At 33.0% G+C, this 27,944-nt stretch overlaps 1 protein-coding gene across 5 annotated transcripts in view; it reads left to right on the top strand.

Moving 5' to 3' along the window:
• Positions 1–27,944, top strand: part of LOC127737601 (zinc finger CCCH domain-containing protein 13-like) — a 46,127-nt gene that overhangs the window by 4,676 nt on the left and 13,507 nt on the right. Inside the window, exons 4-17 of one of the 5 annotated variants that reach the window (XM_052248436.1) lie at positions 1,824–1,936; positions 6,805–6,866; positions 10,648–10,693; positions 11,038–11,078; positions 12,086–13,057; positions 14,139–14,386; positions 14,842–14,916; positions 15,488–15,565; positions 18,543–18,735; positions 19,968–19,979; positions 20,855–21,445; positions 21,847–22,105; positions 22,819–22,933; positions 27,633–27,733. In XM_052248436.1, coding sequence (XP_052104396.1) covers positions 1,824–1,936; positions 6,805–6,866; positions 10,648–10,693; positions 11,038–11,078; positions 12,086–13,057; positions 14,139–14,386; positions 14,842–14,916; positions 15,488–15,565; positions 18,543–18,735; positions 19,968–19,979; positions 20,855–21,445; positions 21,847–22,105; positions 22,819–22,933; positions 27,633–27,733 — 2,906 coding nt within the window. Of the gene's footprint in view, positions 1–1,823; positions 1,937–6,804; positions 6,867–10,647; positions 10,735–10,762; positions 10,805–10,900; positions 10,942–11,037; positions 11,079–12,085; positions 13,058–14,138; positions 14,387–14,841; positions 14,917–15,487; positions 15,566–18,542; positions 18,736–19,967; positions 19,980–20,854; positions 21,446–21,846; positions 22,106–22,818; positions 22,934–27,632; positions 27,734–27,944 lie in introns of those variants that run through there. The other 4 variants (XM_052248435.1, XM_052248438.1, XM_052248437.1 and 1 more) reach the window with 4 other exon arrangements.

The raw sequence follows: 27,944 nt of genomic DNA, 5'->3' as shown, positions 1-27,944 counted from the left end.
TTGGAAGACTTCGTAACAGCATCCTGTTACAATTATTTCTTGTATTTAGTAAAACATTTTAAAAGTCATAAAAAACCGTTAACCACACAATCTACTTAACGTAGTCCAAGTTTGTTCAATATATAACAATTCAAACAAGAAAACTAACTGCTTAATTAGTAGTAATACAATTTACTAAAAACAAATATGAAGGACCTTAATCAATAAAAAATACTTAATCACAGGCCCTTTACATGGGATGGGCACAGAAAGAAATTAACAGAGCTTTCTGCATATTTGATTATTTTAAATCTACAGTTTAAGCTAAAGGTTGCAATAGAAATTATCAAAATTTTACATGACAAACATATGAAAAAAGTGATTTTTGATAATTGCTGATGAGACAATGGTTTAGGGAAAAACACCAAAGCTGTGATTAAATACATATTTTAAATAATACACATCTACAACCTATTTGAAATAATACACATCTACAACATATTTGAAGTAATACACAACCACAACCGATTTGAAATAATACACATCTACAACCTATTTGAAGTACATGTAATACACATCTACAACCTATTTGAAATAATACACATCTTCAACCTATTTGAAATAATACACATCTACCATTGCAAACTTTCCACAGGTGCTATCCAGCACTTTGATTAGGCTTTATTCCAGACTTGAGATCTTTCTTCTCTTCCTTTATATAACTATCAGCTAGGCTACTCTTTAAGAACACATAAATGATATACTGCTTTGTGAGTTTCATGCAGTTGTAAGTGATTCTCCATAGAGTGAGTGGGGCCTCGGTGGCCGAGTGGTCTTAGTAGTCCAACTACTGTATCACTTACCTGTCAGCACTGAGGTTGTGAGCTCCAATCCTGCATGTGGCAGGTGCACTGGACTTCAATCAAAATTGACTAGGATTGTCAGTTTTCCTGCCAAAGGTCATGGTTCTCTCCAGGCACTCCTGCTTCCTCCACCAATAAAACTGGCTGCCATGAAATAGCACAATAGTGCTGAAAGTGGCGTTAAACATCAATCAATCAATCAACCCATAGATTGATAATCTGTGGACATAAATATTTGGGACTAGAGGAAAATAGCTGTCATATATTGAACTATTAATGTTACAAAAGTTTTTCAATAAGAGCTTTAGACAAAAGAATCAAATTGAACAAATTTGGAAATTAAATGAGATCATTCAAGATGAATTTCTTCTTAAATGGAAACTAATAATATATTTATGTTAAAAATTGAATGTACAGAATTTGATATTTTAAAATTTTTTTTGTTGTAAATTAGCAAAAAATAAAATATATCTTTGTTGGCATATTAGTAATATTTGTAAGTTTTTTTTTATAACTCTTTATCTTAATTTTACAGACTGTGGTGAAAATGCTCAGAAAGTCGAGATCTAATTTATATCCATCAAAATAGTTGTAAAATTCTATACTGGAGTTATTGCCCTTTTTGTCTTATTTAGAATCTCCATTTCAAACTTTTAAACAGTTTGTATAATAGAAAAACAAAGGATATGGGGTATGCATCCATGACACAAAATCAGTACATGCACAGCAAAAAAACACACACAAAAAGCAAAGAAACAGCACTTTTTTTGCTGTTCTTCATCTCAAAGTCACAGTGAGGCCTACAATACGGAGCAAATAATCGGGCCCGGTCACAAAAAAACATACTGTATGTTCTTTTAACAGCTGCATTAAATTAGAATTTACAAAATTTTGTGGTTTATAAGTGTACATACAGGTTATTGTTGTTTAATACTTACCAATAAGATGGTCAAGTAAACAATTTATGCTTCTTTCTTTTAGAACTTGATTTTAAGAAAGAGCTGGAGCTTGAAAAGAAAAGACAACAAATAGAAAGAGAATTACAACAACTAGGAGGACTAGAAGAAAGAGAAAACATTACTATAGAGAAAAAGGTAAAAATATCCATAGAAGTACTATGGAAGGTAACACTGTCTCATTACATTTATGAGATAATATTTTATTATTAAATTAGAAGATATGATATGATTGCCAATGAGACAACTATCCTTAAAGACCAAATGATTTTGAAGAAGCAACTATAGGACACCATAGTGCCTTTAACAATGAGCAAAACCCATAAGCATACCTACCAACACACAAGTTCTCTGTTTCTTAAAGTTTGAATCCTTCTTTTGAACCATTCAGCTGCAAGGGAGGTCAACATCTCTCTTTTTGACAAAAATATTACCCTATTTTCACCCCCTTTCATCATTCAATTATTTTACACAATATTTTCGTGATTTATTTTCACTTTCCTGTCAAACCAGAGTAAACCATACCCTTAATAACCAGTTTCATGTTCATTCCAGCCGAAAATTGAAGTCCCATGTTTCCCCCTTCAAACCCTTTGAAAAATACCCTCTGTAAATTAGACCTTGTGCATTCCAAATTCTGATCTGGTTTTACAGTCCCAGTACTCTTAATAACATGTATTATAATCTGTCAAAACAGGAAATCATGATAACAGTGTTGATCTATGTGCAATTTAGGTTATTTACACTAGAGGATCCTTTAGGGTTAAACAAAATAGTAAGGTGTGAAATCATGAACTTTAAAGTAGTGAGCTGGTTTTACAAACAGTATTGATAAGTATGTTCAAACAATATGGAATCTTTATGTATGCCAAAAAAAAGAAAAAAAGATTATTTTAACAATTCTAATTGAAATTTAAGTGACAAGCCAATTTTTATACGACCGCAAAAAAATTTTTGTGGTCGTATATTGGTATGACGTTGGCGTCGTCGTCGTCCGGCGTCGTCGTCCGGCGTCGTCTTCCGAATACGCATTAGTTTTCGCACTCTAACTTTAGTTTAAGTGAATGGATCTCTATGAAATTTTACCATAAGGTTCAATGCAACAAAAGGAAGGTGGGGATTGATTTTGGGGGTTATGGTACCAACAGTTAAGGAATTAGGGGCCAAAAAGCGGCCAAAAATAAGCATTTTCTAGTTTCCAGACAATAACTGTGGAACGGTGTATGGATCTCTCTGAAATTATACTACAAGTTTCCATACCACAAAGGGATGGTTAGGATTTGCTTTGGTGGGTTATGGCTCAAACCGTTTAAGAATTAGGGGCAAAAAAGGGGGAAAAACAAGGTTGTCCTGGTTAATGGACAAATACTTTAGTACAAAACATAATTTAAAGCAGTGTAAGGGAGATAAATCAAATACATCATTGAAATTATCTCCCTTACACTGCTTTTAAATTATGTATAAAGTAATGGTTAATGAACAATTAAGATAATTTAAAACAGTGTAAGGGAGGTAATCCAAATACAACGTTTTGGTTACTTCCCTTACACTGCTTTTAAATTATGTTTAAAGAAATGCATATTTATAAAGGAAGACCAGTAAAAATATCTGCAAATGTTGCATCTTTTTTTTTTACAAAAAAATCCATATGAAAGATTTGACACTATATTTTAAATTCTATTATAAAATAGATTAAGTTAGCACTATGGTAAATTTAAATGGGTAATTATGGTTTGGGGGGAAAAAGGGGGGGGGGGTAAAAAGAAATTGTGGGGGGTCAATTTTTTCTCATTTCAGATTTCAGAAATTAAAAAGAATTATTCTTCAAATATTATTTTTTTTTCAAATTTCAAATATTGAAAAATTTCAAGAAGTAATCTTTAATTGCACAGTATGGCGCATTAGATTTGTAAAATCTTTGACCACATTTATTTATTTGTTATGCCGAATCTAACCGTGTATTTAGATTTTTAATTTTGGATCCAGTTTTCAAATTGGTCTACATTAAGGTCCAAAGGGTCCAAAATTAAACTTTGTTTGATTTTAGCAAAAATTGAATATATGAGGTTCTTTGATATGCTGAATCTAAACATGTATTTAGATTTTTGATTTTTGGCCCAGTTTTCAAGTTGGTCCAAATTGGGGTCCAAAATTAACCTTTGTTTGATTTTAACAAAAATTGAATATATGGGGTTCTTTGATATGCTGAATCTAACCATGTATTTAGATTTTTTATTTGTGGACCCCGCTATCAAATTGGTTCATATTGAGGTCAAAAGGGTCCAAAATCAAACTTTGTTTGATTTCATCAAAAATTGAATTATTGGGGTTCTTTGATATGCCAAATCTAACCGTGTATTTAGATTTTTAATTTTGGGTCCCGTTTTTTAAATTGGTCTACATTAAGGTCCAAAGGGTCCAAAATTAAACTTAGTTTGATTTTAACAAAAATTGAATTCTTGGGGTTCTTTGATATGCTGAATCTAAACATGTGTTTTGATTTTTGATTATGGGCCCAGTTTTCAAGTTGGTCCAAGTTGGGGTCCAAAATTAAACTTTGTTTGATTTCAACAAAAATTGAATATATGGGGTTCTTTGATATGCTGAATCTAAACATGTTTTTAGATTTTAGATTTTTGGCCCAGTTTTCAAGTTGGTCCAAATTAGGGTCCAAAATTAAACTTTGTTTGATTTCAACAAAAATTGAATATATGGGGTTCTTTGATATGCTGAATCTTACCATGTATTTAGTTTTTTTATTTGTGGGCCCGCTATCAAATTGGTTCATATTGAGGTCAAAAGGGTCCAAAATCAAACTTTGTTTGATTTCATCAAAAATTGAATTATTGGGGTTCTTTGATATGCCAAATCTAACCAAGTATTTAGATTTTTAATTTTGGGTCCCGTTTTTTAAATTGGTCTACATTAAGGTCCAAAGGGTCCAAAATTAAACTTAGTTTGATTTTAACAAAAATTGAATTTTTGGGGTTCTTTGATATGCTGAATCTAAACATGTGTTTTGATTTTTGATTATGGGCCCAGTTTTCAAGTTGGTCCAAGTTGGGGTCCAAAATTAAACTTTGTTTGATTTCAACAAAAATTGAATATATGGGGTTCTTTGATATGCTGAATCTAAACATGTTTTTAGATTTTAGATTTTTGGCCCAGTTTTCAAGTTGGTCCAAATTAGGGTCCAAAATTAAACTTTGTTTGATTTCAACAAAAATTGAATATATGGGGTTCTTTGATATGCTGAATCTTACCATGTATTTAGTTTTTTTATTTGTGGGCCCGCTATCAAATTGGTTCATATTGAGGTCAAAAGGGTCCAAAATCAAACTTTGTTTGATTTCATCAAAAATTGAATTATTGGGGTTCTTTGATATGCCAAATCTAACCAAGTATTTAGATTTTTAATTTTGGGTCCCGTTTTTTAAATTGGTCTACATTAAGGTCCAAAGGGTCCAAAATTAAACTTAGTTTGATTTTAACAAAAATTGAATTTTTGGGGTTCTTTGATATGCTGAATCTAAACATGTGTTTAGATTTTTGATTATGGGCCCAGTTTTCAAGTTGGTCCAAGTTGGGGTCCAAAATTAAACTTTGTTTGATTTCAACAAAAATTGAATATATGGGGTTCTTTGATATGCTGAATCTAAACATGTATTTAGATTTTAGATTTTTGGCCCAGTTTTCAAGTTGGTCCAAATTGGGGTCCAAAATTAAACTTAGTTTGATTTTAACAAAAATTGAATTCTTGGGGTACTTTGATATGCTGAATCTAAACATGTGTTTAGATTTTTGATTATGGGACCAGTTTTCAAGTTTGTCCAAGTTGGGGTCCAAAATTAAACTTTGTTTGATTTCAACAAAAATTGAATATATGGGGTTCTTTGATATGCTGAATCTAACCATGTATTTTGATTTTGGACATTGGACCATAATAGGTAAATTAAAAAAATTGAAGTTCTTAGACCACATTCTTTCTGTGTCAGAAACCTATGCTGTGTCAAATATTTAATCACAATCCAAATTCAGAGCTGTATCAAGCTTGAATGTTGTGTCCATACTTGCCCCAACTGTTCAGGGTTCGACCTCTGCGGTCGTATCAAGCTGCGCCCAGCGAAGCATTTTATTTCAACCGGAGTCCAGTTATGTAAAAAAATAAATATCAGGTACTTTATAAACATTGATTTTTCATGTGGGTTAATATTTCATGGTCTTGTTTCTAAATTCAATTTCATGGTGATTAGTTTTCATTGATTCCAATACGTGATTGTAATATTCTTTGTAGGTATATATTTCATTTGTGTCATCTTAGTAAATAAAATGATAGATCCTTATAAACATGATAAATAATCTAGTTTCTGCTAATGAACTGATGATATAGTCTCTTAAAATTATTAGTCCCCTACTAACGAAGTTGAAAGGGACTTTAGGTTTGCACTCCGTCTGTCTGTCTGTCTGCCCACCCATCCGGCAAATCAGTTTTCCACACTTTTTTCTTCGTGCTTGAAAATATTGATTTGATAATAGGTATATAATTTTATCATGACAAGTTACAGATCAAGTTCGAATTTTGTTCCAGTCTGATGATTTTGTGCATAGTTATGGTCCTTGGACTTAGAAAATTCACTTAATAATCAGTTTTCCACACTTTTTTTTGTCATTCTTGAAGATATTGATTTGATAATTGGTATATAGTTTCATCATGACAAATTAAAGACCAAGTTCAAATTTTGTTCAGGTCTAATGATTTTGTGCAGAGTTATGGTCCTTGGACTGAGAAAATTCACTTAAATAATCAGTTTTCCACACTTTTTTTTCGTCATGCTTGAAGATAATGACTTGATATTTGTTATTTAATTTACACCATGCCAAGTTATAGATCAAGTTACCATTTTGTTTCAGTACAATTAATTTTTAACCGGTAGGGGACTATGTATTGCCATGCAATACTCTCAGAATGCTTGTTAATTTTACTTTTACATCTTTATTAATTCTAGATGAGCAGTTCGGATGACAGTAGTGATGAACGTCCCCAGACAAAGAAAAAGAAGTCACCTAGGTATTAAATTCATTTTAATGATTTTAGGGATAAATTTAAGTCAAGACTGTAAAGATCATTTAATGAATATTGGGAAAAACAATGCTTTATTGGGTTAACTGGAGTATACAAATAAGTAGTTCAATGGCAAATTACAATTTAAATATTCATACAAAAGTACAATTTAAATATTCATACAAAAGCACAATTTAAATATTCACACAAAAGTACAATTTAAATATTCACACAAAAGTACAATTTAAATGTTCATACAAAAGTACAATTAAAATATTCATACAAAAGTACAATTTTAAATGTTCATACAAAAGTACAATTTAAATATTCATACACCACATTCAAATATAAAGTAACTATGCATTGCGAAATAAAAGACAGTTGTTAAAAGATATCAAGAGGATACCAACACCTTGATAGATTGACAAAACGACTAATAGACACATAGACGCAAACAAAGTGAGACAATGAAACAAAGATACATAGACACATCCATATAATGACACATTGACACAGCCTTTGGTGCTAGACGCACATTGACACAGGATACAAGTTTGCATTTTAATAAAAAATATGAAATAATATTAATCTCTTAACTCAACTCTAACCAAAGACACTGCCTACTGCACTAGACTGCCAATTGACACAGCCTATGGGCTAGACGGCACATTGACACAGCCTTAGGCACAAGACGGCACATTGACACAGAATACAAGTCTTAGAATTTTAATAAAAAATTAGAAATAATATTAATCTCTAAACCTCAATCTAACCAAAGACATTGCCTACTGCTCTAGACTGCCCATTGACACAGCCTATGGCGCTATACGGCACATTGACACAGCCTTTGGCACAAGACGGCACATTGACACAGAATACAAGTCTAGAATTTAAAAAAAAAATCAGAAATAATATTAATCTCTTAACCTCACTATAACCAAGGACACTGCCTACAGCACTAGACTGCCTATTGACACAGCCTATGGTGCTAGACTGACTATTGACACAGCCTATGTCGCTAGACTGCCTATTGACACAGCCTACGGCACTAGACTGCCTATTGACACAGCCTATGGCCCCAGACTGCCTATTGACACAGCCTATGGCGCTAGACTGCCTATTGATACAGCCTACAGCACTAGACTGCCTATTGACACAGCATACGGCACTAGACTGCCTATTGACACAGCCTACGGCACTAGACTGCCTATTGACACAGCCTATGGCACCAGACTGCCTATTGACACAGCCTATGGCGCTAGACTGCCTATTGACACAGCCTACGGCACTAAACTGCCTATTGACACAGCCTACGGCACTAGACTGCCTATTGACACAGCCTATGGCACCAGACTGCCTATTGACACAGCCTATGGCGCTAGACTGCCTATTGACACAGCCTACAGCACTAAACTGCCTATTGACACAGCCTACAGCACTAGACTGCACATTGACAAAGCATACAAGTTTAAAATGTAAATGAAAAGTAAGAAATCATATTTATAATAATAACCCTAACCTAACTCTTACCAAAGACACAGCCTATGGTTCTAGACCACACATTGATACAACCTACTGCTCTAGATAATCTTAATCATTATATCGACGGTATCATAGAAGACTAAAGTGATTGTCGGTGTGTCAATTTGATTTAACCAAATAATCATCGAAAATGATTTTCGATGTGCGAAACTTTTTTTATTTAAAATCTAATAATAGCCAATTTACTAATTAATAATGCACTACTGGGAACTATTTGTTCCGTATACCGGTACTTCACTTGATCCGCTTTATTTTCAATATTACTGTATTACATTTTTCTATGCCAGATTACAGCAGACCTGTAAATGTTTTTTTTTCTACATTTCTGTGTTATATATTAAAGTGTAAGATTACAGTAAACCCTGACTTGTAGATGACTTTTTTGTCTCGCCTTGACGGAGTCAAAAAGCGAGACATAGGTATGCTGTTTCCGGTGTCGGCATCGTCAACAATGTATTAGTTTGTGATTAGGTCTAGTTCATGGTTAACCACTAGTGGTAGGTCAATGATATTTGGTATGCAGTTGTATTAGCATTGGCACATCTCATTAACATGGAGATATTGGCCCCGCCCCCTCAGTCAAGGTGTATTGACTTTGAAACTTTGCTTAATTTACATATATAAGTTTGTGATTAGGTCAGTTTATGGGGAACCGATAGTGGTAGGTCAATGATATTTGGTATGCAGTTGTATAAGCATTGGCATATCTCATTTCCATGGAGATTATTTGGTCCCACCCTCTCATTCATGGTCTATTGACTTTGAACTTTTTCTTAGTTTTCATGTATTAGTTTGTTATTAGGTCAGTTTAAATTTCCTGTTTACAAAACTGTGAATTTTTCGATTAACTAAGGATTTTCTTATCCCAGGCATAGATTACCTTAGCCGTATTTGGCACAACTTTTTGGAAATTTGGGTCCTCAATGCTCTTCAACTTTGTACTTGTTTGGCTTTATAACTATTTTGATCAGAGCGTCACTGACGAGTCTTATGCGTCTGGCGTATAAAATTATAATCCTGGTACCTTTGATAAATATTAAGGGGAACTGTTAGTGGTAGGTCAATGATATTTGGTATGCAGTTGTATAAGCATTAGCACATCTCATTTCCATGGAGAATATTTGGTCCTTACCCCTCAGTCATGGTCTATTGACTTTGAAATTTTTGCTTAGTTTACATGTATTAGTTTGTGATTAGATCAGTTTAAGATGAACCACTAATTTTAAGTCAATGATATTCGGTATGCAAATGTATTGGCATTTGCAAGTTTCATTTCCATGGAGATTATATAAACCCACCCCCTAATTATGGTTCACTGACTTTGAAACTTTACATAGTTTACAAGTTAATGTTTGTGTTTAGGTTTGTTTAAAGGGAACAACTTATGAAAAGTCAATGGTATTTGGTTTGCAGTTGTATTAGCATTGGCACATCTCATTTCCATGGAGATTGTTTAGCCCTGTACCTTCAGTCATGGTTCATTGACTTTGAATATTTGTATAACTTACATGTTACAGTATTGCTATTTTAATTTCAACATTTGCATTATCAAAATAACAAATAGGCGAGACATATCTCTGTGTTAACAGTTTATTTATATTTCTGTGTTACATTTTAGAATGTCAGATTACAGCAGACCTCAACCTGTAGATGACCTTTTTATGACCCCGCAACTGAAAGTTGGGGGGCATGTTGTTTTACCCCCGTCCGTCCGTCCCATTATGGGTATATAGTTATTCCAGATAACTCCTCCTACAGTTTGAATGCTAGGAAGTTTTCACTTTGCTGGCTGTTTGTACATACATTGAAGGTGTGCATGTGGTCAGGGTTTTGATTTTTATTAATATTTGATCTTTTGGGAGATAGTTGAACTTTGTCATTTTTTGGAGTATTTACTTGCATAAGATGTGCATAATGTTTCCGGATAACTCCTCCTACAGTGAACCATAGACCTATGTGCTCCCATGCTCAACTTTGTGTATTTCAAAATATCTTTTTGCATCTGTGGGGGCATCATTTGTGTCTCCCAGACACAATAATATCTCAAAGTAAAGTCCTACATTGACTTTGTTATAATACAGTTACTTCAGAGTGGAGTGCGGGGGCATCACTTTGTCTAGTTTTATATTACTGTGTTCCATTTTTCAACATTTCTGAATATGGCATGATTCCCTAGATTTGTTGTGTGTGACGAAAACACAAAGAGATCTCTATGATAAAGATTTTCTATATATTTTGATTTTAGTAAAAAGAAGGACAAAAAAAAACACAAGGTGAAATCACCAAGTAAGGTGAAACAAGTTACACCAAGTCCTGATAAAAAAGTCAAAAAGTAAGTATTGGTGAAATCACCAAGTAAGGTAAAGCAAGTTACACCAAGTCCTGAGAAAAAAAGTCAAAAAGTAAGTAATGGTGAATCACCAAGTAAGGTGAAGCAAGTTACACCCAAGTCCTGTGAAAAAAGTCAAAAAGTAAGTAATGGTGAATCACAAAGTAAGGTGAAGCAAGTTACACCAAGTCCTGAGAAAAAAGTCAAAAAGTAAGTAATGGTGAATCACCAAGTAAGGTGAAACAAGTTACACCAAGTCCTGAGAAAAAAGTTAAAAAGTAAGTATTGGTGAAATCACCAAGTAAGGTGAAGCAAGTTACACCAAGTCCTGACAAAAAAGTCAAAAAGTAAGTATTGGTGAAATCACCAAGTAAGGTGAAGCAAGTTACACCAAGTCCTGAGAAAAAGTCATAAAGGGAGAAGATAACAAAGGAGAAATCACCATAAGGCAAAGAAACACATACAACTCTATGGTAAAAAATCAATTATTAAATCATAAACATGTCCACAAAACCCTTCACAAAAAAGTACAGTGCAACATGAATACCACCAAAAATCAGGCTGACCTCAGGTGCTTCAAAAAAATATGTATTTTGTCAATTTACATCTAGAAATTGACAGATTCATAGGGTTGGTTGAGTACTAAATGTTAGTACATTAAAGATGATTCACTCTATCCATTGTAAACTGAAAATAAGTACATGTACTGCTTTTTAAAAATATTCCTATTGATGGTGAAGTCTATGTGAGCTATATTAACAATAACTCTTTGTGTCTATTTGTATCATTGTTAGGTATGTTTAGATCTTCTATGCAAACAATGAAATAAGGATCCAGGTATTGCTGAATGTTTTTTTGGTATAATTTAAATTTTAAAATTCAGATTATTCAATAACAGAATCAATAAAATGCGAACTTTACCAGATTAATGTATGCAGTTACAACTATTTTAACAAAATTATCTGGAGAAATATTGTATTGCAAGAGATTTGGTGGTAGATTCTTTTTCTTTTATGATTTTTAGATGATATGTAGACAATCTTAATCCTTCTTTTCCAATAATCTGCAAAAAGATGTGTTCTTTCTATGTAATGTCATCAGGCATGGTTGCCTTTTTTCGGGATATCGCAATAGGAAATTCCGAGGAAAGCAAGAATAATAGACGTCATAATTGAATTTTGACCAATGAAGAACTGATATCAAACAAACCACACGTTGATTATATAGAAATAATCAACAGGTCGGGAAAATGACAAATCGGCTAATAATTCTAGAAAATTATTTCTTGGTTTTTGCTTTGCAAATTTCAACACCTATTTGTTAAGTTATTGATATTTTAAAATTATTTTTGAAGGTTTGAACAAGAAATTGAAAAAGAAGTAGCACAGAAGAAGAAACACAAAAAGAAAAAGGCACTTGAAAAGAAAATGGCAGAGATGTCAGAGGAAGAAGCAAAACCTAAAAAATCTAAACTGAAAGGCATGAAATCAAAAGCTGCTGAGCAGAAACCACGTTTAAGTTTTCAATCAGAAGAGGAAGAAGATACAATAATAGTTAAAAAAAGACAAAGAACCCCTAGTGAGTCACCTTCAAGGTCACATTCTAGGTCAAGGTCATGGTCACAAGATATGTCACGACAACATTCTCCTGATGAAAGATATGAAAGGTCACAATCACCTGTACATAGAAAATTTAAAAAAGGAATCAAAGACATTGATGAGTTGAGACAAAGTCTTTCACCTGAATCTCATCCTCAAGATCATAGAGGGAGGTCTTCCTCTTTTGAAAGTCCTGAAGGACAGATGGGAAGGAAGAAGGGAAAGAGAGATACAAAAAAAAGCAAACACAAACATGAACCACAGTATCAATCTGGATCTGATGAGTCAGATTACAGTAGGGAGAGAGTCAAAGGTGACAAGGGTAAAAAACATAAAAAAGGGCGAGAATGGAGCCCTGAGAGTCGGGAAACACTCTCAAGAGACCAAAGAAAATCATCACCTGGTGATTACAGTGACTACAAGTCAAAGAAAGAACGCGACAAACACAGCCCTGGATTTAGGGATCGTAGGAGATCTGCATCGCCTGTAAGTCGCCATAGTCATGTGGACTCCAGACGCGACATGTCTCCTGGTTCCCAAAGGTCTGGTTCCATGTATCACAGAGAGAGAAGGATAACACCTCCTCCAGATAGACGTGAAATTGAGGAAAAGTACGATAGAAGAGACAGAGTAAAAGATGATCCAAGACGTGGTGGACGATTTACTTCACCTGATGATAGAAGATACAGAAATGCTGATAGACCTGATTTAGATCGTGGAGCAGACAGGTGAGTCATAACAATGCTGATAGACATAATTTAGATCATAGATCAGAGGTGAGCCATTGCAATAGACCTGGTTTAGGTCATGGATCAGAGGTGAGCCATTGCAATAGACCTGGTTTAGGTTATGGATCAGACAAGTGAGTTATTGTAATGCTGATTGACCTGATTTAGACCATAGATCAGAGGTGAGCCATTGCAATTGACCTGGTTTAGATGATAGATCAGAGGTGAGCCATTGCAATAGACCTGATAGACCTGGTTCAGGTGAAGGAATAGACGGTGAGTCATTGTAATGCTGATAGACTTGATTTATGTCATGGAATAGACAGGTGAGTCATTGTAATGCTGATAGACTTGATTTATGTCATGGAATAGACAGGTGAGTCATTGCAATGTTGATAGACCTGGTTCAGGTCATGGAATAGACAGTGAGTCATTGTAATGCTGATAGACTTGAATTAGATCAAGAATCAGACAGGTGACTCATTTTAAACTTTCAGAAGGTAAATTTATATAGAACAGTTTTAAAGTTAGATAAAAAGTGGTATAAATGTTACTTTATGATCACTATTCTATGTCAGAGCTTATAATGAATTCACCAACAATGGATTAAATGGAATATTGAAATAGTGAAGTTACAGGTTTGGACAGATCGAGAATCATTACTTTGTCATCAGCTTGGAAAGAGATAAATCCACCTTCTCTACTATGTCCCTTCGGAAAAAATATAGTTCCTATGACAAAAAATGTTTCTTCATAACTTATGTTCATTAATGATTACAGTACATGTATATACACACGTATCTAAAGTTTATTTGCTTATTTGAACTAGGAAAGACAGAATTTAAATAGGCTATTTGCAGATTATTTTTGTAATGTGGGTAAATGACAAAAACATTCATGCAGTCTTTGTGCTGTGCAGTTTATTTGAATCAGAAAAGAATCATACCTTAAGAAACAGAAAAAAATCCATGCCATCAGTACACTGAAAACTACTCTTTATATTGGGGACGTTGGGTATGGGAGCTTGCTCACTAAGGATTCTTTAATGTAGATATAAATACTTCTAACATTTATTGTCTAGGTATGAAGACAGAAGAGAAGTACATGATGACAGATTTCCACCCAGAGTAGAACCACCAAGAACTAGGTTTGAAGAAAGGTATTTTGAACAGAGTGGTAGAACTGAAAGCTTTGACAGAGACAGGGATCGTTTTGAGAGGGATAGATATAATTCGAGGATAGATTCTAGAGGGCATCCACCAAGGGCAGATCATAGAGATCGTGGGGATCCAAGGTTAGATCCCAGAGTAGAACCCAGATATCCTGAGGGTATGTTTATAGAATAGTTGAAATAAAGGAAAATCACAATACTGCTTTGTTATACATATTTGAATTGATGTAGAAGATTTCAATCATTTTTCAAACACAATTTTCCATTCTGAGGCTGTACATTGTTGTCTTTGTTGAAAGAAATGACCCTATAAAGACTTGTTTAGAAATGATTCTTTTGTTGATCTATTCATGTAGATCTCTAGATGTATTTTTAGTATTTGTGTTGTTTGGTTGCTGTCTTATTGACATATAATTTCCGACATAAGAACAAAGAAAAAAGATGTTATCACACAAGTGCAAGTTGTTGGGTCAAAAGCATTTTTTCATTCAATTGTTAAATTAAAATAAATTTTAGTTTTTCATCAAGATTACACTTTCAATTACATAGAATTATAAGGAATGTTTTTGTAATAATGAGTATAGAAATAAATCTATTATGTTTTTGACTGTAGCTGCTGTATATGATGACCGTGGTCCCCCACCCCCTGAGTACAGAGACCCTGCTTGGGACAGATGGAACGCTCCAGGTTGGTATCAGAGTTCAAGGCAAAATAGTATGTGTGTTTAGTTTTTCTAAGCAAAGAACATGAAAGTAGATAGGTCAGGGTTTTTTTTCAGTCAGAAGTAAAAATATAGTTTCTCCACAGAATCTGTTTCCAGTATTATACATATCAATTTATTTGGAGTCAGTCATTTGTACTCTATCAATAAACAACTGATGATCATCATCATGGTTTTGATCCATTCTGTAGAATATATAACATCAATATTTTGTAAGATAAGTCGGCGATTACAACAGATATAATGATGAAAAGTTCATGTTGAAATCCTCATAAAGCTTTAGGGTCAGAGATCAAACTTGGGGATGTTTTTGAAACCCTAAACACAATTATAAATAATGTTTTGCTCCTGTCACAATCAATCAGATAACTAAAAAAGACAAAAATGAAGACAAATAGTACTTCATCATAAGGCTGCATAAAAGTACATGTAGTTGTGTATTGATTATGGAGCTACACATTTTTTCTGACTTTTTTTATGAAGCCCTTGTCAATTTGATGTGGAATACAAATGAATCAAAAAATGTTTACTTTTCAGGTCATCCTCCTCCTCCTGTAGAACCTTACAATAGGGGAGGCTACAACAAAGGGGATCGATATAGAGGTGCACATAGAGGTTTGTTTATAGCTTATATAGAAGTAAGATGTGGTACGATTGCCAATGAGGCAGCTCTCCATCATAGACCAAATGACATAGAAGGTTAGAAACTAGGTCACCTTACGGCTTTCAATAATGAGCAAAACCTATACAGCATAGCAACAACAACAACAATACTTTATTTTAAGAGGGTTACACAGTTAGATATATAACTAATCTTCCCTGAGGCCCTCATCATAAAAAAAAAAAAAAAAAAATCATAAACAAAATGCAAACATATACATTGCATACATTAGTATAAAAAGTCAAGTATGATAATAATGTTCAATACAACTTGATAAAATGTTAAGAAAAAATAAACATGATGACATAATCAGTTTTCAATATTTTTTCAACAGGTTGATTTCAATAAATGATCTGTTAGCAAGCTTTTGAAAAACCCGAAATGATAAATGTAAAAAAATTCAAACAAGAAAATTAACAGCCTGATTTATGTACAAACCAATATACATAACCATATATGAAAAACAAATATGATATACAGCAACAAACAACAACCACTGAATGACAGCTCCTGACTTGGGACAGGCACATACAGAATGTGGTGGGATTAAATATGTTAACAGGCGTGCTAACCATCTGCTAAGATATAGGACAAATGTATGCAAATTGTTTGACATTCTATCCTTTTCAAAATGGTTAGAGAGTCAATCTTAATAAGTATTAGAGGAAATACTACACTGCAACTAATTTCTGTTAATATTCATCCTTTAAGCAACCATTATCAATATTGATAGGGGTACAGAACACCTAAGGTAGTTAACTCTTTAAATCAGCTGAACGTTTTAATCACACACTATAGTAAAGAGAAATCAAGCTTCTCAATGATCAGAATTAGTGTTTGTCAAACTGCTATATATCCAATGAAATTATTCCTGTAAATTGTGTGGTTCAAATATCTTGAAATTTTAATGTTTTTTTTCAACAGGTCAAAGTAAATATTTTGTCAAAATTTTATAAAGATTAAAAGAGCCAAATCTATTTTAGTAAAAGTGTTGGGTACCCCTTTATGCCATCATTGTTAATTTTAATTTTCATCCTTTATGTAACCATTGTCAGTATTATCATCAATTTAGATATTTGACAAGAATTTGTTTTTCGAAACTTGAAAATCATTATTCCATTGTTTATTATCTTTAATAACTGAGCGGTATGCTTTTTTCTTTCTATCCCCTACCCAATGTACATTAGGGGATATGAACATGCCGGTGTCTGTCTGTCTGTCCTTCCATCTGACTTGGTGTCATGCCTTCATTTTATCATTAGAGTTAAATCAAATTTATGTCAAAAGTTTTCATCAGCAATATGGCAAAGTACTTTAATAATTAGCATCATCTCAAATGAGTTTAAAAGAAAGCACTATTAATAATCATTTAGGGATATTTATGTCTCATGGAAAATTAATTAAGATGAAAAAGTCAACATTTTAGTACTCTTGCACCAACATAACCATTGAGGTTAAATGAAAGGAGAAGGCATGATAACATGATAAGGCCACTTGTATGGGCATTGATACTCTATCAAATACCACCCAACAGATGTTAACATTAGTATGACAGATATCAGTATTAATATTTTTAGATTGTGTTTTAGAGATTTGCTTCCAACTTCTTGCACTTCATGCAGATCTGAAAAATCTGCCCAAATAGCCTCATTTTTGGACAGGGGTTTGCTGTTTTACCTCTGTCTGTCCATCCTATGAAATTCTTTGTGAACATGCTATATGGTGTAATGCTGTTTCAGTTTCTTTATTAGTCCCCTACTGACAAAGATGAAGGGGACTTTAGGTTTGCTCTCCGTCCGTCTGTCTGTCTGTCTGTCCATCCGTCAGTCCGGCAAATCAGTTTTCCACACTTTTTTTCTTCGTGCTTGAAGACATTGATTTGATATTTGGTATATTGTTTTATCATGACAAGTTACAGATCAAGTTCGAATTTTGTTCCGGTCTGATGATTTTGTGCAGAGTTATTGTCCTTGGACTTTGAAAATTCACTCAAATATTCAGTTTTCCACACTCTTTTTCGTCATGCATGAAGATATTAACTTAATAATTGGTACATTGTTTTATCATGACAAGTTACAAATCAAATTGGAAGTTTGTTCCGGTCTGATGATTTTGTGCAGAATTCTGGTCCTTGGATTTAGAAAATTCACTTAAATATTCAGTTTTCCAGACTTTTTTTGTCATGCTTGAAGATATTGATTTGATAATTGGTATATAGTTTTATCATGACAAGTTACAGACCAATTTCGAATTTTGTTCCGGTCTGATGATTTTGTGAAGAGTTATGGTCCTTGGACTTAGAAAATTCACTTAAATAATCAGTTTTCCACACTTTTTTTTGTCATTCTTGAAGATATTGACTTGATATTTGTTATATATATAGATTACAAGTCCATGAAAAGTTATAGATCAAGATAGCATTTTGTTCCAGTACAATTATTTTTTAACCAGTAGGGGACTATGTATTGCCATTCAATACTCTCATAATAGAATGCTTGTTTCTTTCCTATGGTGCTATCATTTTCAGTAAAAATTGTATATTGGAAAATTCTTACCTGAGAAATATTAAATGCATGATTAAATTTCTTCTGCATGTTGATTTTAAGAATTACCTTTTAAAGGTTACCTGTGTAGATTGGATTAAATAGATTAATTATGACTTGTAACTGGATTCTTTTAAGTTTTAATTGATATACAGTCCATAGATTTACCCCCAAAACACAAAAAAGAAGTCCAAATAGGTTAAGAAATACCATCAAACAAATCCTTTTAAATGAATATTGTGGGGTTACAGAGTGATGCTCTTCTTTTCTTTGCTTCTTAGCTCAATTAATTCAAATTTGATAGCTATGCTTATTATGCTAAAATACTGAAATAATTTTCAAAGTTTATACTGAATGATCATTGGTTCATTAGATGTTTGTTTTGAAGGTGGAAGATTTGATGTACCTCCACCATTACCTCCTCCAGAGAGACCAAGTAGACGGGGTGAGTGGGAAAGAGGAGGAGAAGAATTTTATGTGCCTGATAGACCTGACTGGGGAGACAGACGTGAGGGCCACAGAGACTTCTCACGAGAGGTTGACAGAAGGAACAACAGACCAGATGATAGAAGTGTTGATAGGTAGCCGTCACATATTTTACTTCCTTGTTAGATATGCTTTGGCTTGATTCTATATTTAACCATCAGTTTCTACTAATAGTTACGTTGTTTTCAACTCAATAAAATCTTTTAAGTTTAATTAAATTAATTAACTTTTAACTCTTTTAAGTACAATGGAGTTAGTGTCTGCAAAGATGAATGACAACTGTATTCATATTGTTTGATATTCTATCATAACTTGTAATGATCAGCAATAACAATTCTTTGGCATAAAAGATGTTTTGTAATGTTTAATTGACATGGTACTGATTTGTGTTCAGTGTTTGATAAAACTTAGAGCTCACTAAATTCAGGTTTACCTGTTTAGATTTGCCTACACAAATATTTGGCAGTTGTTATTAGATCCATATTTTTTTTGACATACACAATCATTTTCATTTTTAAAGGAAGGAGATTTAAAAATGATCTTCCAATCCTATAACCAAGCCTTAATATCAGATATTTGTGAACTGGCACATCAGTATTAGTATAAATTTGGTGTTTTGTCCTGATAGAATTATCTTCAAAATGTCAAAATGAAAATGTATGATTTTTATAAATGCCACATTCAAACAAAGATTATACCTGTATTTACATTAATATGTTTTAATATTGTAATTATCAAATAAGTTATATCTTCTTTTAAAGGACAACTCCATCTAAAAATCATGCAAAAGGTGATTTATTGAAGGAAAGCCTACAAATAATGATTTTTTATTTTTTGTTCAGAGTGAAAAGTTATATTAATAGATGCCTATAATTTCTACTTTAACATGTACTTAAAAAAAAATACATTATATATAGAATGCACTATAATTCTTTGTATTATGGAGATAACTGCATGATCTAAAATTAATTTCATTGTAACCTAGAATTAAATGTTCTGCCATAAACAGACATTATGAGATATAACCATTTCTGATTTCATGATGTGTACGAAATACTTCGTCAAATAACAAAATTGAAAATTATATAGGATTTGTCAAGAGAATTACTTTTTTTTTAAATTGCATGATTGTATTCCAACAGGACTGATACTTTAATGATTTTACCCTAATATTAACAAGACTTGATGTGTATCTGTTTTCACTGTAATTGCATGAGGATTATATGTAGAACATATATCTATCAGTTGAAAAATATTTGACGAAAGAATATCAACCAAAGAATATTTGTAGGAAATAGTCAGTTTGTTTTCTGTTTATTATTGACAGCTATGGCTGGTGGTAAGCAAGATATTATGTATATTCCCCCAAATCAAATCATTCTGTTGAATGTCAAAAATTCTCCTTCTATGGAATGTTTAGTAATCGGTAGGTTACAGCATATATATTTGAGTGTGTACAGAAAAAACACAGTGAAATCCTTTTTATTTTGCTACTTAAACCATGAAATCAATATTATCTTTGCATACTATTTTTGAAAGAGAAACAGTTGTTTTAATAATAGCCATTCAAGTAATTGAACAGATTACACATGGTAAACTAAAACACTTGTATGGCCAGTTTGTGTCTATGATTAGCCTAAAATAGAATTTATGTGTTTCCTGAAAAAGGAACACTTAAGTACACACTCAAATAGATAAGCTGTAAAAGCTGGCTCTTCATTGCTTTCAATTGAGCATGTAGTAAAACATGGATGTGATATGGTATGATATATATGGTGTGGTCACCCTTCATTGCATGCTCCATCAATCTTTGTTATATGTCTATACATACTTAACAAACATAAGTCATTCAAATGCTTCGGTTTTGGCGATCTTAAATGAAACTATCAAAAATGTTCAGTCATGATTTGTTTATTTTTTTTCAAAGGAAAGGAGCCGCTTTTATTTTGCTAGTATGTGATAAAATAAAAGGATTTTGTTGTATACATGACATATGTCACAAAGTGCTCATTTAAAATTTAAAGAAATTTCACTAACTTTTTTTAACAATGAATTTTTAGGCATACTGTTTTGATAGGAATTAACTTTTGGTGCAACAGAGCAACTGCTAGCTGACATTAAACTACCAACAATCAATCATTCAATCAAAAAGCAGAACTATAAATTTTTAATTAATGATTCATTCTGTACAAAGATCATAAATGTTTGTTGTAGGTATGATCGATCAGACAGAAGAAATGACAACCGTGATCGATCAAGAGATCAAAGAGATAGGTTTGCTGATATTCACAGACCTGATCCAAGGGAGGGAAGTATGGACAAACCTGATCGTAGAGAGTCAGAGTCTTTTAAAAGGCGTGAATTTTCTGCTGATCGTGGGAGGGATTTAGACAAAGAAGGTCCAAGGAAAGACAGGAAAATATCTGAACCTAGAGATTTTGATCGCCAAGATAAAAAAGAATCTATAGAAAGAGAAAAAGAAAAGAAAGAAATCACAGAAAAGGTTATAGATATCAAAGAAAAAGAAAAAGTTGAAAAAGTGAAGGAAACAGAGGACAAAGATGGTAAAAAGGAAAAAGAAAAAGGGGATTTAAAGAAAAATGAAAAGGAGAAGAAAAAGAGAACAAAAGCTGAAAAGAAAGCAAGAAAAGAAGAAAAATTGAAGGCAAAACAAAAGAAACTTGAGGATAAGCTAGCCAAAGAAAAAATAAAATCGGAAATTAAAAAGGAACCAATTATTAAAGAAGAAGAAATTAAAAAAGAACCAGAAGAGCCAGTAGGAAATGAAGAGAAAAAAGAAACCAGGTAAAAATTTATATTAAAGAAATTTGCCTTTTAGCCAGTTGGATGGAGTTCAAAACCAGCTTATTGTATGGTGATGTTGGGTGGGCAGGAAAATGGGTACATATTTTGTGTAATCAACTTCTCCTTCTGATGACTAAATAATTCTTTATACTTAAAAAAAATAAACTAGCTGTTAAAAGTACAACAATAATTTTACATATAATTTTAATTGAATGTTAATTATATTCTTTTAATTTTTATCCATTTTTATCAAATTTGTAGAATTCGATGTTGAATCTATATTTTTATAAATCTTTGGTAACAAATTTGCCATTTATGAGAGACAATTTATTTATTATATATATTATTGAAATAGAATTATGTTGTAAAACTATCTGTTATAGATTTTATTTTAATTTTAGGAAAAGAATCTTAAGTGAAGATAGGAGTAAATCATTATCTCCGTCGCCCACGTCTAAACGAGCCAGAGATTCTTCTCCTGCTGTATCAGTAAAAAGCAGACATAGCGTAGGTACTATTGAAAGGGTAAAGGTCAAAGAGGAACCAGAGGTTAATAATGAAAAGTCAAAATCAAGGAGTATGGAATTAGAGAAAGATAATATGAGTGAAAAGTCACATGGTTCTGAAAGGAGACCAGAAAGGAAACAGAAGGAAACTAGTGTATGTATTACTTAGTGTTAAATGGTTGATCAACAAGGCCATTCAATAATGACATTGAATGTTTTGTTTGGTAGATCACTTGACATAAAGGGCCAGTGTGAGCTATTTCCCTCATTTAGCATAGGTCATCTGTTTTCTTTTAACTTTTCACATATTCATCTAGTCCTATTCACATACATGGCAAATTCGAACCAAAAATCCTTATTTTGTGATGATTGTTGGACAAAGCACATGGCCACCAACTGCAAATTTCAATGGATCAAATGTTCTTTAAACTTGAGATGAATGATGATACTGAGACCTTCTATGAAAAATTATGTTTCATTGTGCACAAAAAATTAAAATAAAATGGACTTAGCTTTTATTTTTGAATGATTATTTATCACCCTGTTGACATTTGTCCCTTTTATACATTTAAATAATTTAATAAAAAATTATCAAATGTGTAAAACTGATGTAGTTATCAAGTCAATGACTTCTGTATGTTTGTTTTAAAACATGCTTCAGAAATTTTGTTTAAGTTCTTGTATGTTTCATATTGTTTTTTTGTTTTAGTTTCTTCTTGTAGGTTTCATATTGTTTTTTGTTTGTTTTTTGAGATAGATTAATTCACTTTCTCATGAGATTATCCTCTTTCCCATTTTGTTCAATTATCATTCCTCAAGCTGAATGTGTAGTTGAAGTTTTAAAGTATTTCAACTTTATTTTTTTAGCCTGTCCCACATGTTCCAGTAGAAGAGGTAAAAGAGCAAAAGAAGAAGAAAAGATCAAGATCAACTTCAGGAGAGGAGGAATTCAAGAGGAGGAGGACTGAGGAGAGAGATAGGGGTAAGGATAATTACCAATGAATACATGGATTTTATTGGAATTTGAACTAATTTTTTATGTTCTCTATCTGTGCACATGTCTGTATTAATAATGTTGGACCTATTCTGTCTTTTTTATATTATAATGGAGGCGTGAGCCTGTCTGTGTATTTTCAGCATTTTCTTTTTAATACAGAAGCTTCTTTATTTTTTACTGTCACTATTGTAAAGTTCTTGATCCAATATTTATTATACATTCCGTCAACCAATCAATAGTTTTCTGCTAGACTTTGCAAAAATTATTGGAATTGTTAGTCCTGACCACAAAAATGTCATCAGGTAGGCATTTTTAGGCAGTTAAGCTGCCTTATGCGAGCACCCTAGATTTGTGTTCTATCCAATAAATGCTGAAATACGTGCCATTGTTATTATCTAGCTGGATATAATGTTATTTATAACTAATTGAATAGTTTTTTCATACTTTTAATTCTGGATTACAAAAATATGACCAGAAAAAACCTTAAATGATCGTCGAACCACCCAAAAGTTTTGAAGTTGCACATAGGAAGTAGAGCACATTAGGAATCCTTATGTAGTTTATTATCCCCTGTGCTTTTGGCAAAGATGTCAAAGAACAATTGTATGAAATATTTAATCGCCGAAAATCTTTAAAGACAAGTAGTTTAGATTTCCCAAATGGCAAAAGTCGTAGGAATATTGTTTGTCGTCAATACGTGTTACAACTACGTCAGTAGTCTATTAATAAGTTCCACTGTTCATGCTGTTGGCGGCAATTTCAAATTAGAAGACGAAATTTTCGTATCTTTTCAATTTGGAGGCAGGGGTTCAAATTAGCGGTGGTCCGAGGTCCGCGACCTTCCACTTTTGCAATCGGACTCTCGACTTGGTTACTAGCTACGCCCGACGGACCTTTCACTTGAAAGAAAATTAAAAATAACTTTGCAAACCTTTTTACCAAAGTCTCTAAATAAACGATCTCAAAACGTATTTTCATCTTTAATATTCATGACAGCGATGTTCATTTTGTTCAACCGCTAGCTTTATGCAGATAATCGCCTACAAGTAATGTGTAAATTCGAGTAAAATAGTATCTGACTGACAAAAACAACATTGAAAAACAATGGATGCCGTGTAGACAATTACAATATCGGGTCCGATTCCGGAAGCGGATAAGGGTAATTCCGGGTTTTGGAGATCAACTACAAATAAAATTTCAGGCAGGTGACAAAATACATCTATGCATGGTAAATAAATATAAACACTAGAAATGGAAACCAAAAGATATATGTAAAAGAAAGAAAAAGCAAAAAATATTTGATACAGAAACTCAAAATTACTTTTTGACAAATTTTAATGTCAAAATCCAATACAATGTGACAGCTGGGAACAGTATATCTAACAATATATATGTTCCTGGTGACAGTATAAATCTTCTTTATCAGTGATAAATGTTGATAATGCATGTAAGATGCTTTTAAAGTATAAACATATTACTGCAATTTTTTTCTCAATTTTGAAGGGTCAGTTAACATACAAAATGTAGCTGGAAGTTTCTTACTTTGTTTTCGCAAATAGTGCAACTAGATTATATGATACCTGAATGTAAGCAATTCATATGATATATAGGTGGAATCCTTTGGGTCACTCTACCCCCTCCTGTTTGATAACTTTGAAACGGATGAGATCCCCACCCCTAAACCATATATATTCATGTATGGGACTATATAACTAATCAAATGAAATATAGGGGGAAGTCCCTAGGGTTACTCCACCCCTCCTGTTTGAGAACTTGGAAACAGTCGAGATCCCCACCCCTAAACCATATATATTCATGTATGGGACAATATAACTAATCAAATGAAATACAGGGGAGTCCCTGGGGTCACCCCAACCCTCCTGTTTTGGAACTTTGAAATGGTCGAGATCCCCACCCCATAACCAAATATATTCATGTATGGGACAATATAATAAATCAAATGAAATATAGAGGGAGTCCCTGCGGTCACCCCACCCCTCCTGTTTGAGAATTTGGAAACGGTCAAGATCCCAAGACAAGACAAGACAAGACAATTTATTTAAACTTAAGCACACGTATGGTGCTACAAGAGGATAACAATTATACATTAACAATTACATATATACTTATACATTTACAAGCAAGACACACAACAAATAAATAAGTGATATCATACAATAAAATTGAAATAAACCATAGTTGGTTGATTTGTTTGCAAAATTCTTAATTGCAACGTGGATATGAAGTTATTGTAACATGCTTTGTATTATGAAAATATTTTTTCAATATGTCTTAGAAACATGCACACTTTTGTTAGCAGTGGCACGTTACAGTGTGATAATAGACCAGTAAGTTTCAATTGGGAAGGATTTTGTGTGTAATATGTAGGTATATATCTTTCTCTTAAAGACATAATTTGTTCATTGGAGCATACAAAAAAATAATGATCCCATAAACCATACATATTCATGTATGTGACAATATAACAAATGAAATGAAATATAGGGGGAGTCCTTGGGGGTCACCCCACCCCTCCTGTTTGAGAACTTGGAAACGGTCGAGATCCACCCCTTAACCATATATATTGATGTATGGGACAATATAACAAATCATATGAAATATAGGTTGAGTGCTTGGGGCCACTCTACCCCTTCCTGTTTGAGAATTTGAAAACGGTCGAGATCCCCACCCTAAACCATATATATTCATGTATGGGACAATATAACAAATCAAATGAAATATAGGGGCAGCTCCTATGGTCACTGTAAACCATCCTGTTTGAGAACTTGGAAACGGTCGAGATCCTCACCCCGAAACAATATATACTCATGTATGGGACTATATAACAAATCAAATGAAATATAGGGGAGTCCCTGCAGTCACCCGACCCCTCCTGTTTGAGAACTTGGAAACAGTCGAGATCCCGACCTCTTAATTAAACCATATATATTCATGTATGGGACAGCAGAACTTATCAAATGAAATATAGGGAGAGTCCTAAGGTTCACCCTACCCCCTCCTGTTTGATAACTTGGAAACAGATGAGATCCCCACCCCTAAACCATATATACTCATGTATTTGGCAATATAACAAATCAAATGAAAAATAGGGGAAGTCACTGGGGTCACCCCACCCCCTCCTGTTTGAAAACTTGATAACGGACGAGATCCCCACCCCTAAACCATATATATATTCATGTATGGGACAACATAAAAAATCAAATGAAACATAGGGTTAGTCTCTAAGGTCACCCCATCCCCTCTTGTGTGTGTTTTAAGAACTTGTAAAAGTTTGAGATACCAACTCCTAAACCATATTCATTCCTGTTCGTCATTTCAAACAGATTTGAATGACATACAAGGTCAATCTCATAGGCATCACATATGCATATCACTTTACTAGACCTAATCAATGTGTACTAGACTTTGCCCAATGTCAGGCGACCATGGGAATGAATAATTATGGCAGCTTTGTTTGGGAGACTTCGTAACAGCATTCTGTTACAATTATTTCTTGTTTATTATAAAATTTTATTGATGCAAAAAATGAGCAGGTTTAAAGAATTTACCTTAATTATATTTTGAATAATTTCTGGTTCTATAAAAAATTTCATTTTAATATGGCTCATTTTAAAGAAAACATATCTTTCAAGCCCAAGAGTGTTTGACCAACTTTATTATAATCACCTGTCATTTTATTCCAAACTTAGACATCATGGACTTGGGGTGAAGGCGGGGGTCATTTACATTTACTATGGGCAGGTCAGTCAGACCTCACCTTTGATCCCCGTAGTAGTAAACATTTGTCTGATTTGTGTCTCATAACTTTTGCACTGTAGAACACAAACTCAGTTTTCTTTCCAGGGAAGCAAGTCCATGCATACTATTACAAGCTCGTACTAAGTCAACTTGAACTACTAACAGTCAACTAATACCAACGTTAACTATCAACTAGAACAACTGCAATCATTTCGAACTTGTACCACTGCAGACACATGACCATTAAAAATATACTTGATATATGCGTTGCTTTTGAAAACCTTGATAAAATATGAATTATTTGCCTTAATAATTAATTCATTAAATGAACATAAATGCACAATATATGAATGTTTAATGTTTGTTCTTTTAAATCTTAAAAAAAATGAAGCAACATAGCCACAGTTTTCATAATTATGTTTGCCTTGGTTTTTGGTTAACTGCCTACAGCGCTTACAGTGCTTTGATTTAATTTTGCACTGGTCCAATTTTGTGACTTTTACATACTGACTAAAAGAGTAGTAGTGGTTATATTGTTGCAACATTAGGTAGTTGATAAAATCATAAGACACTGGTTTCTAGTTTAACATGTAATATTCCTCATCTTTAATTTTGGAACCAGTTAAGGTAAATCCAATGGCACAGTACCCAGTTTGTTTGCCAATGGTTTAAGGCAAGGAAAATGACTCTGTATGATAAACAGGACTTATACGACATATTTATTTTTTTTATTAAATTTTCAGATTTTCAAGATTCCAAGCATAATATTTTTACAATTTTTCAAAAATGTAGGACAACCAAACTTTCTGTAAGACTAGCAAAGGTCTGCATTCTGTCTGTCCTATGTCTGTTTCATGAACTCGGTTTTCTGCACCAAAAATATTTGTATGTCATGTTTTTTACTGTTTAAGTTATTGTTTTACAGTAAGAAAGTTGAGAGGAAGTGTTGATGAAGAAGGTGGAAGATATAGTAGTTTTTCAGATGATTCTGCAGATGTTATCCTTAAACAGGGAGAACCTCAGCAGGTTTGTTAACTTTAGTTTTAAGTCATTAACTTCCATCTGGTGGCCATTGATGTTTTTTATTAGTTGTTAGACATCAATAACTTTTGAAAAAATGTTGTTCAATGTTACTTATTGTCTATGTTTTAACTAAAATGTTGAGTTTAATGATTTGTTATGAATTTTTTTTTCTAAATCAGAGGTTTCAGCCAGACTGCTGATCCTTTCGTATTAA

This window comes from Mytilus californianus, unplaced genomic scaffold, assembly GCF_021869535.1.
Source record: "Mytilus californianus isolate M0D057914Y unplaced genomic scaffold, xbMytCali1.0.p SCAF_4, whole genome shotgun sequence".
NCBI classification, from domain to species: domain Eukaryota; kingdom Metazoa; phylum Mollusca; class Bivalvia; order Mytilida; family Mytilidae; genus Mytilus; species Mytilus californianus.
This window is presented reverse-complemented; position numbering and strand designations above follow the sequence as displayed.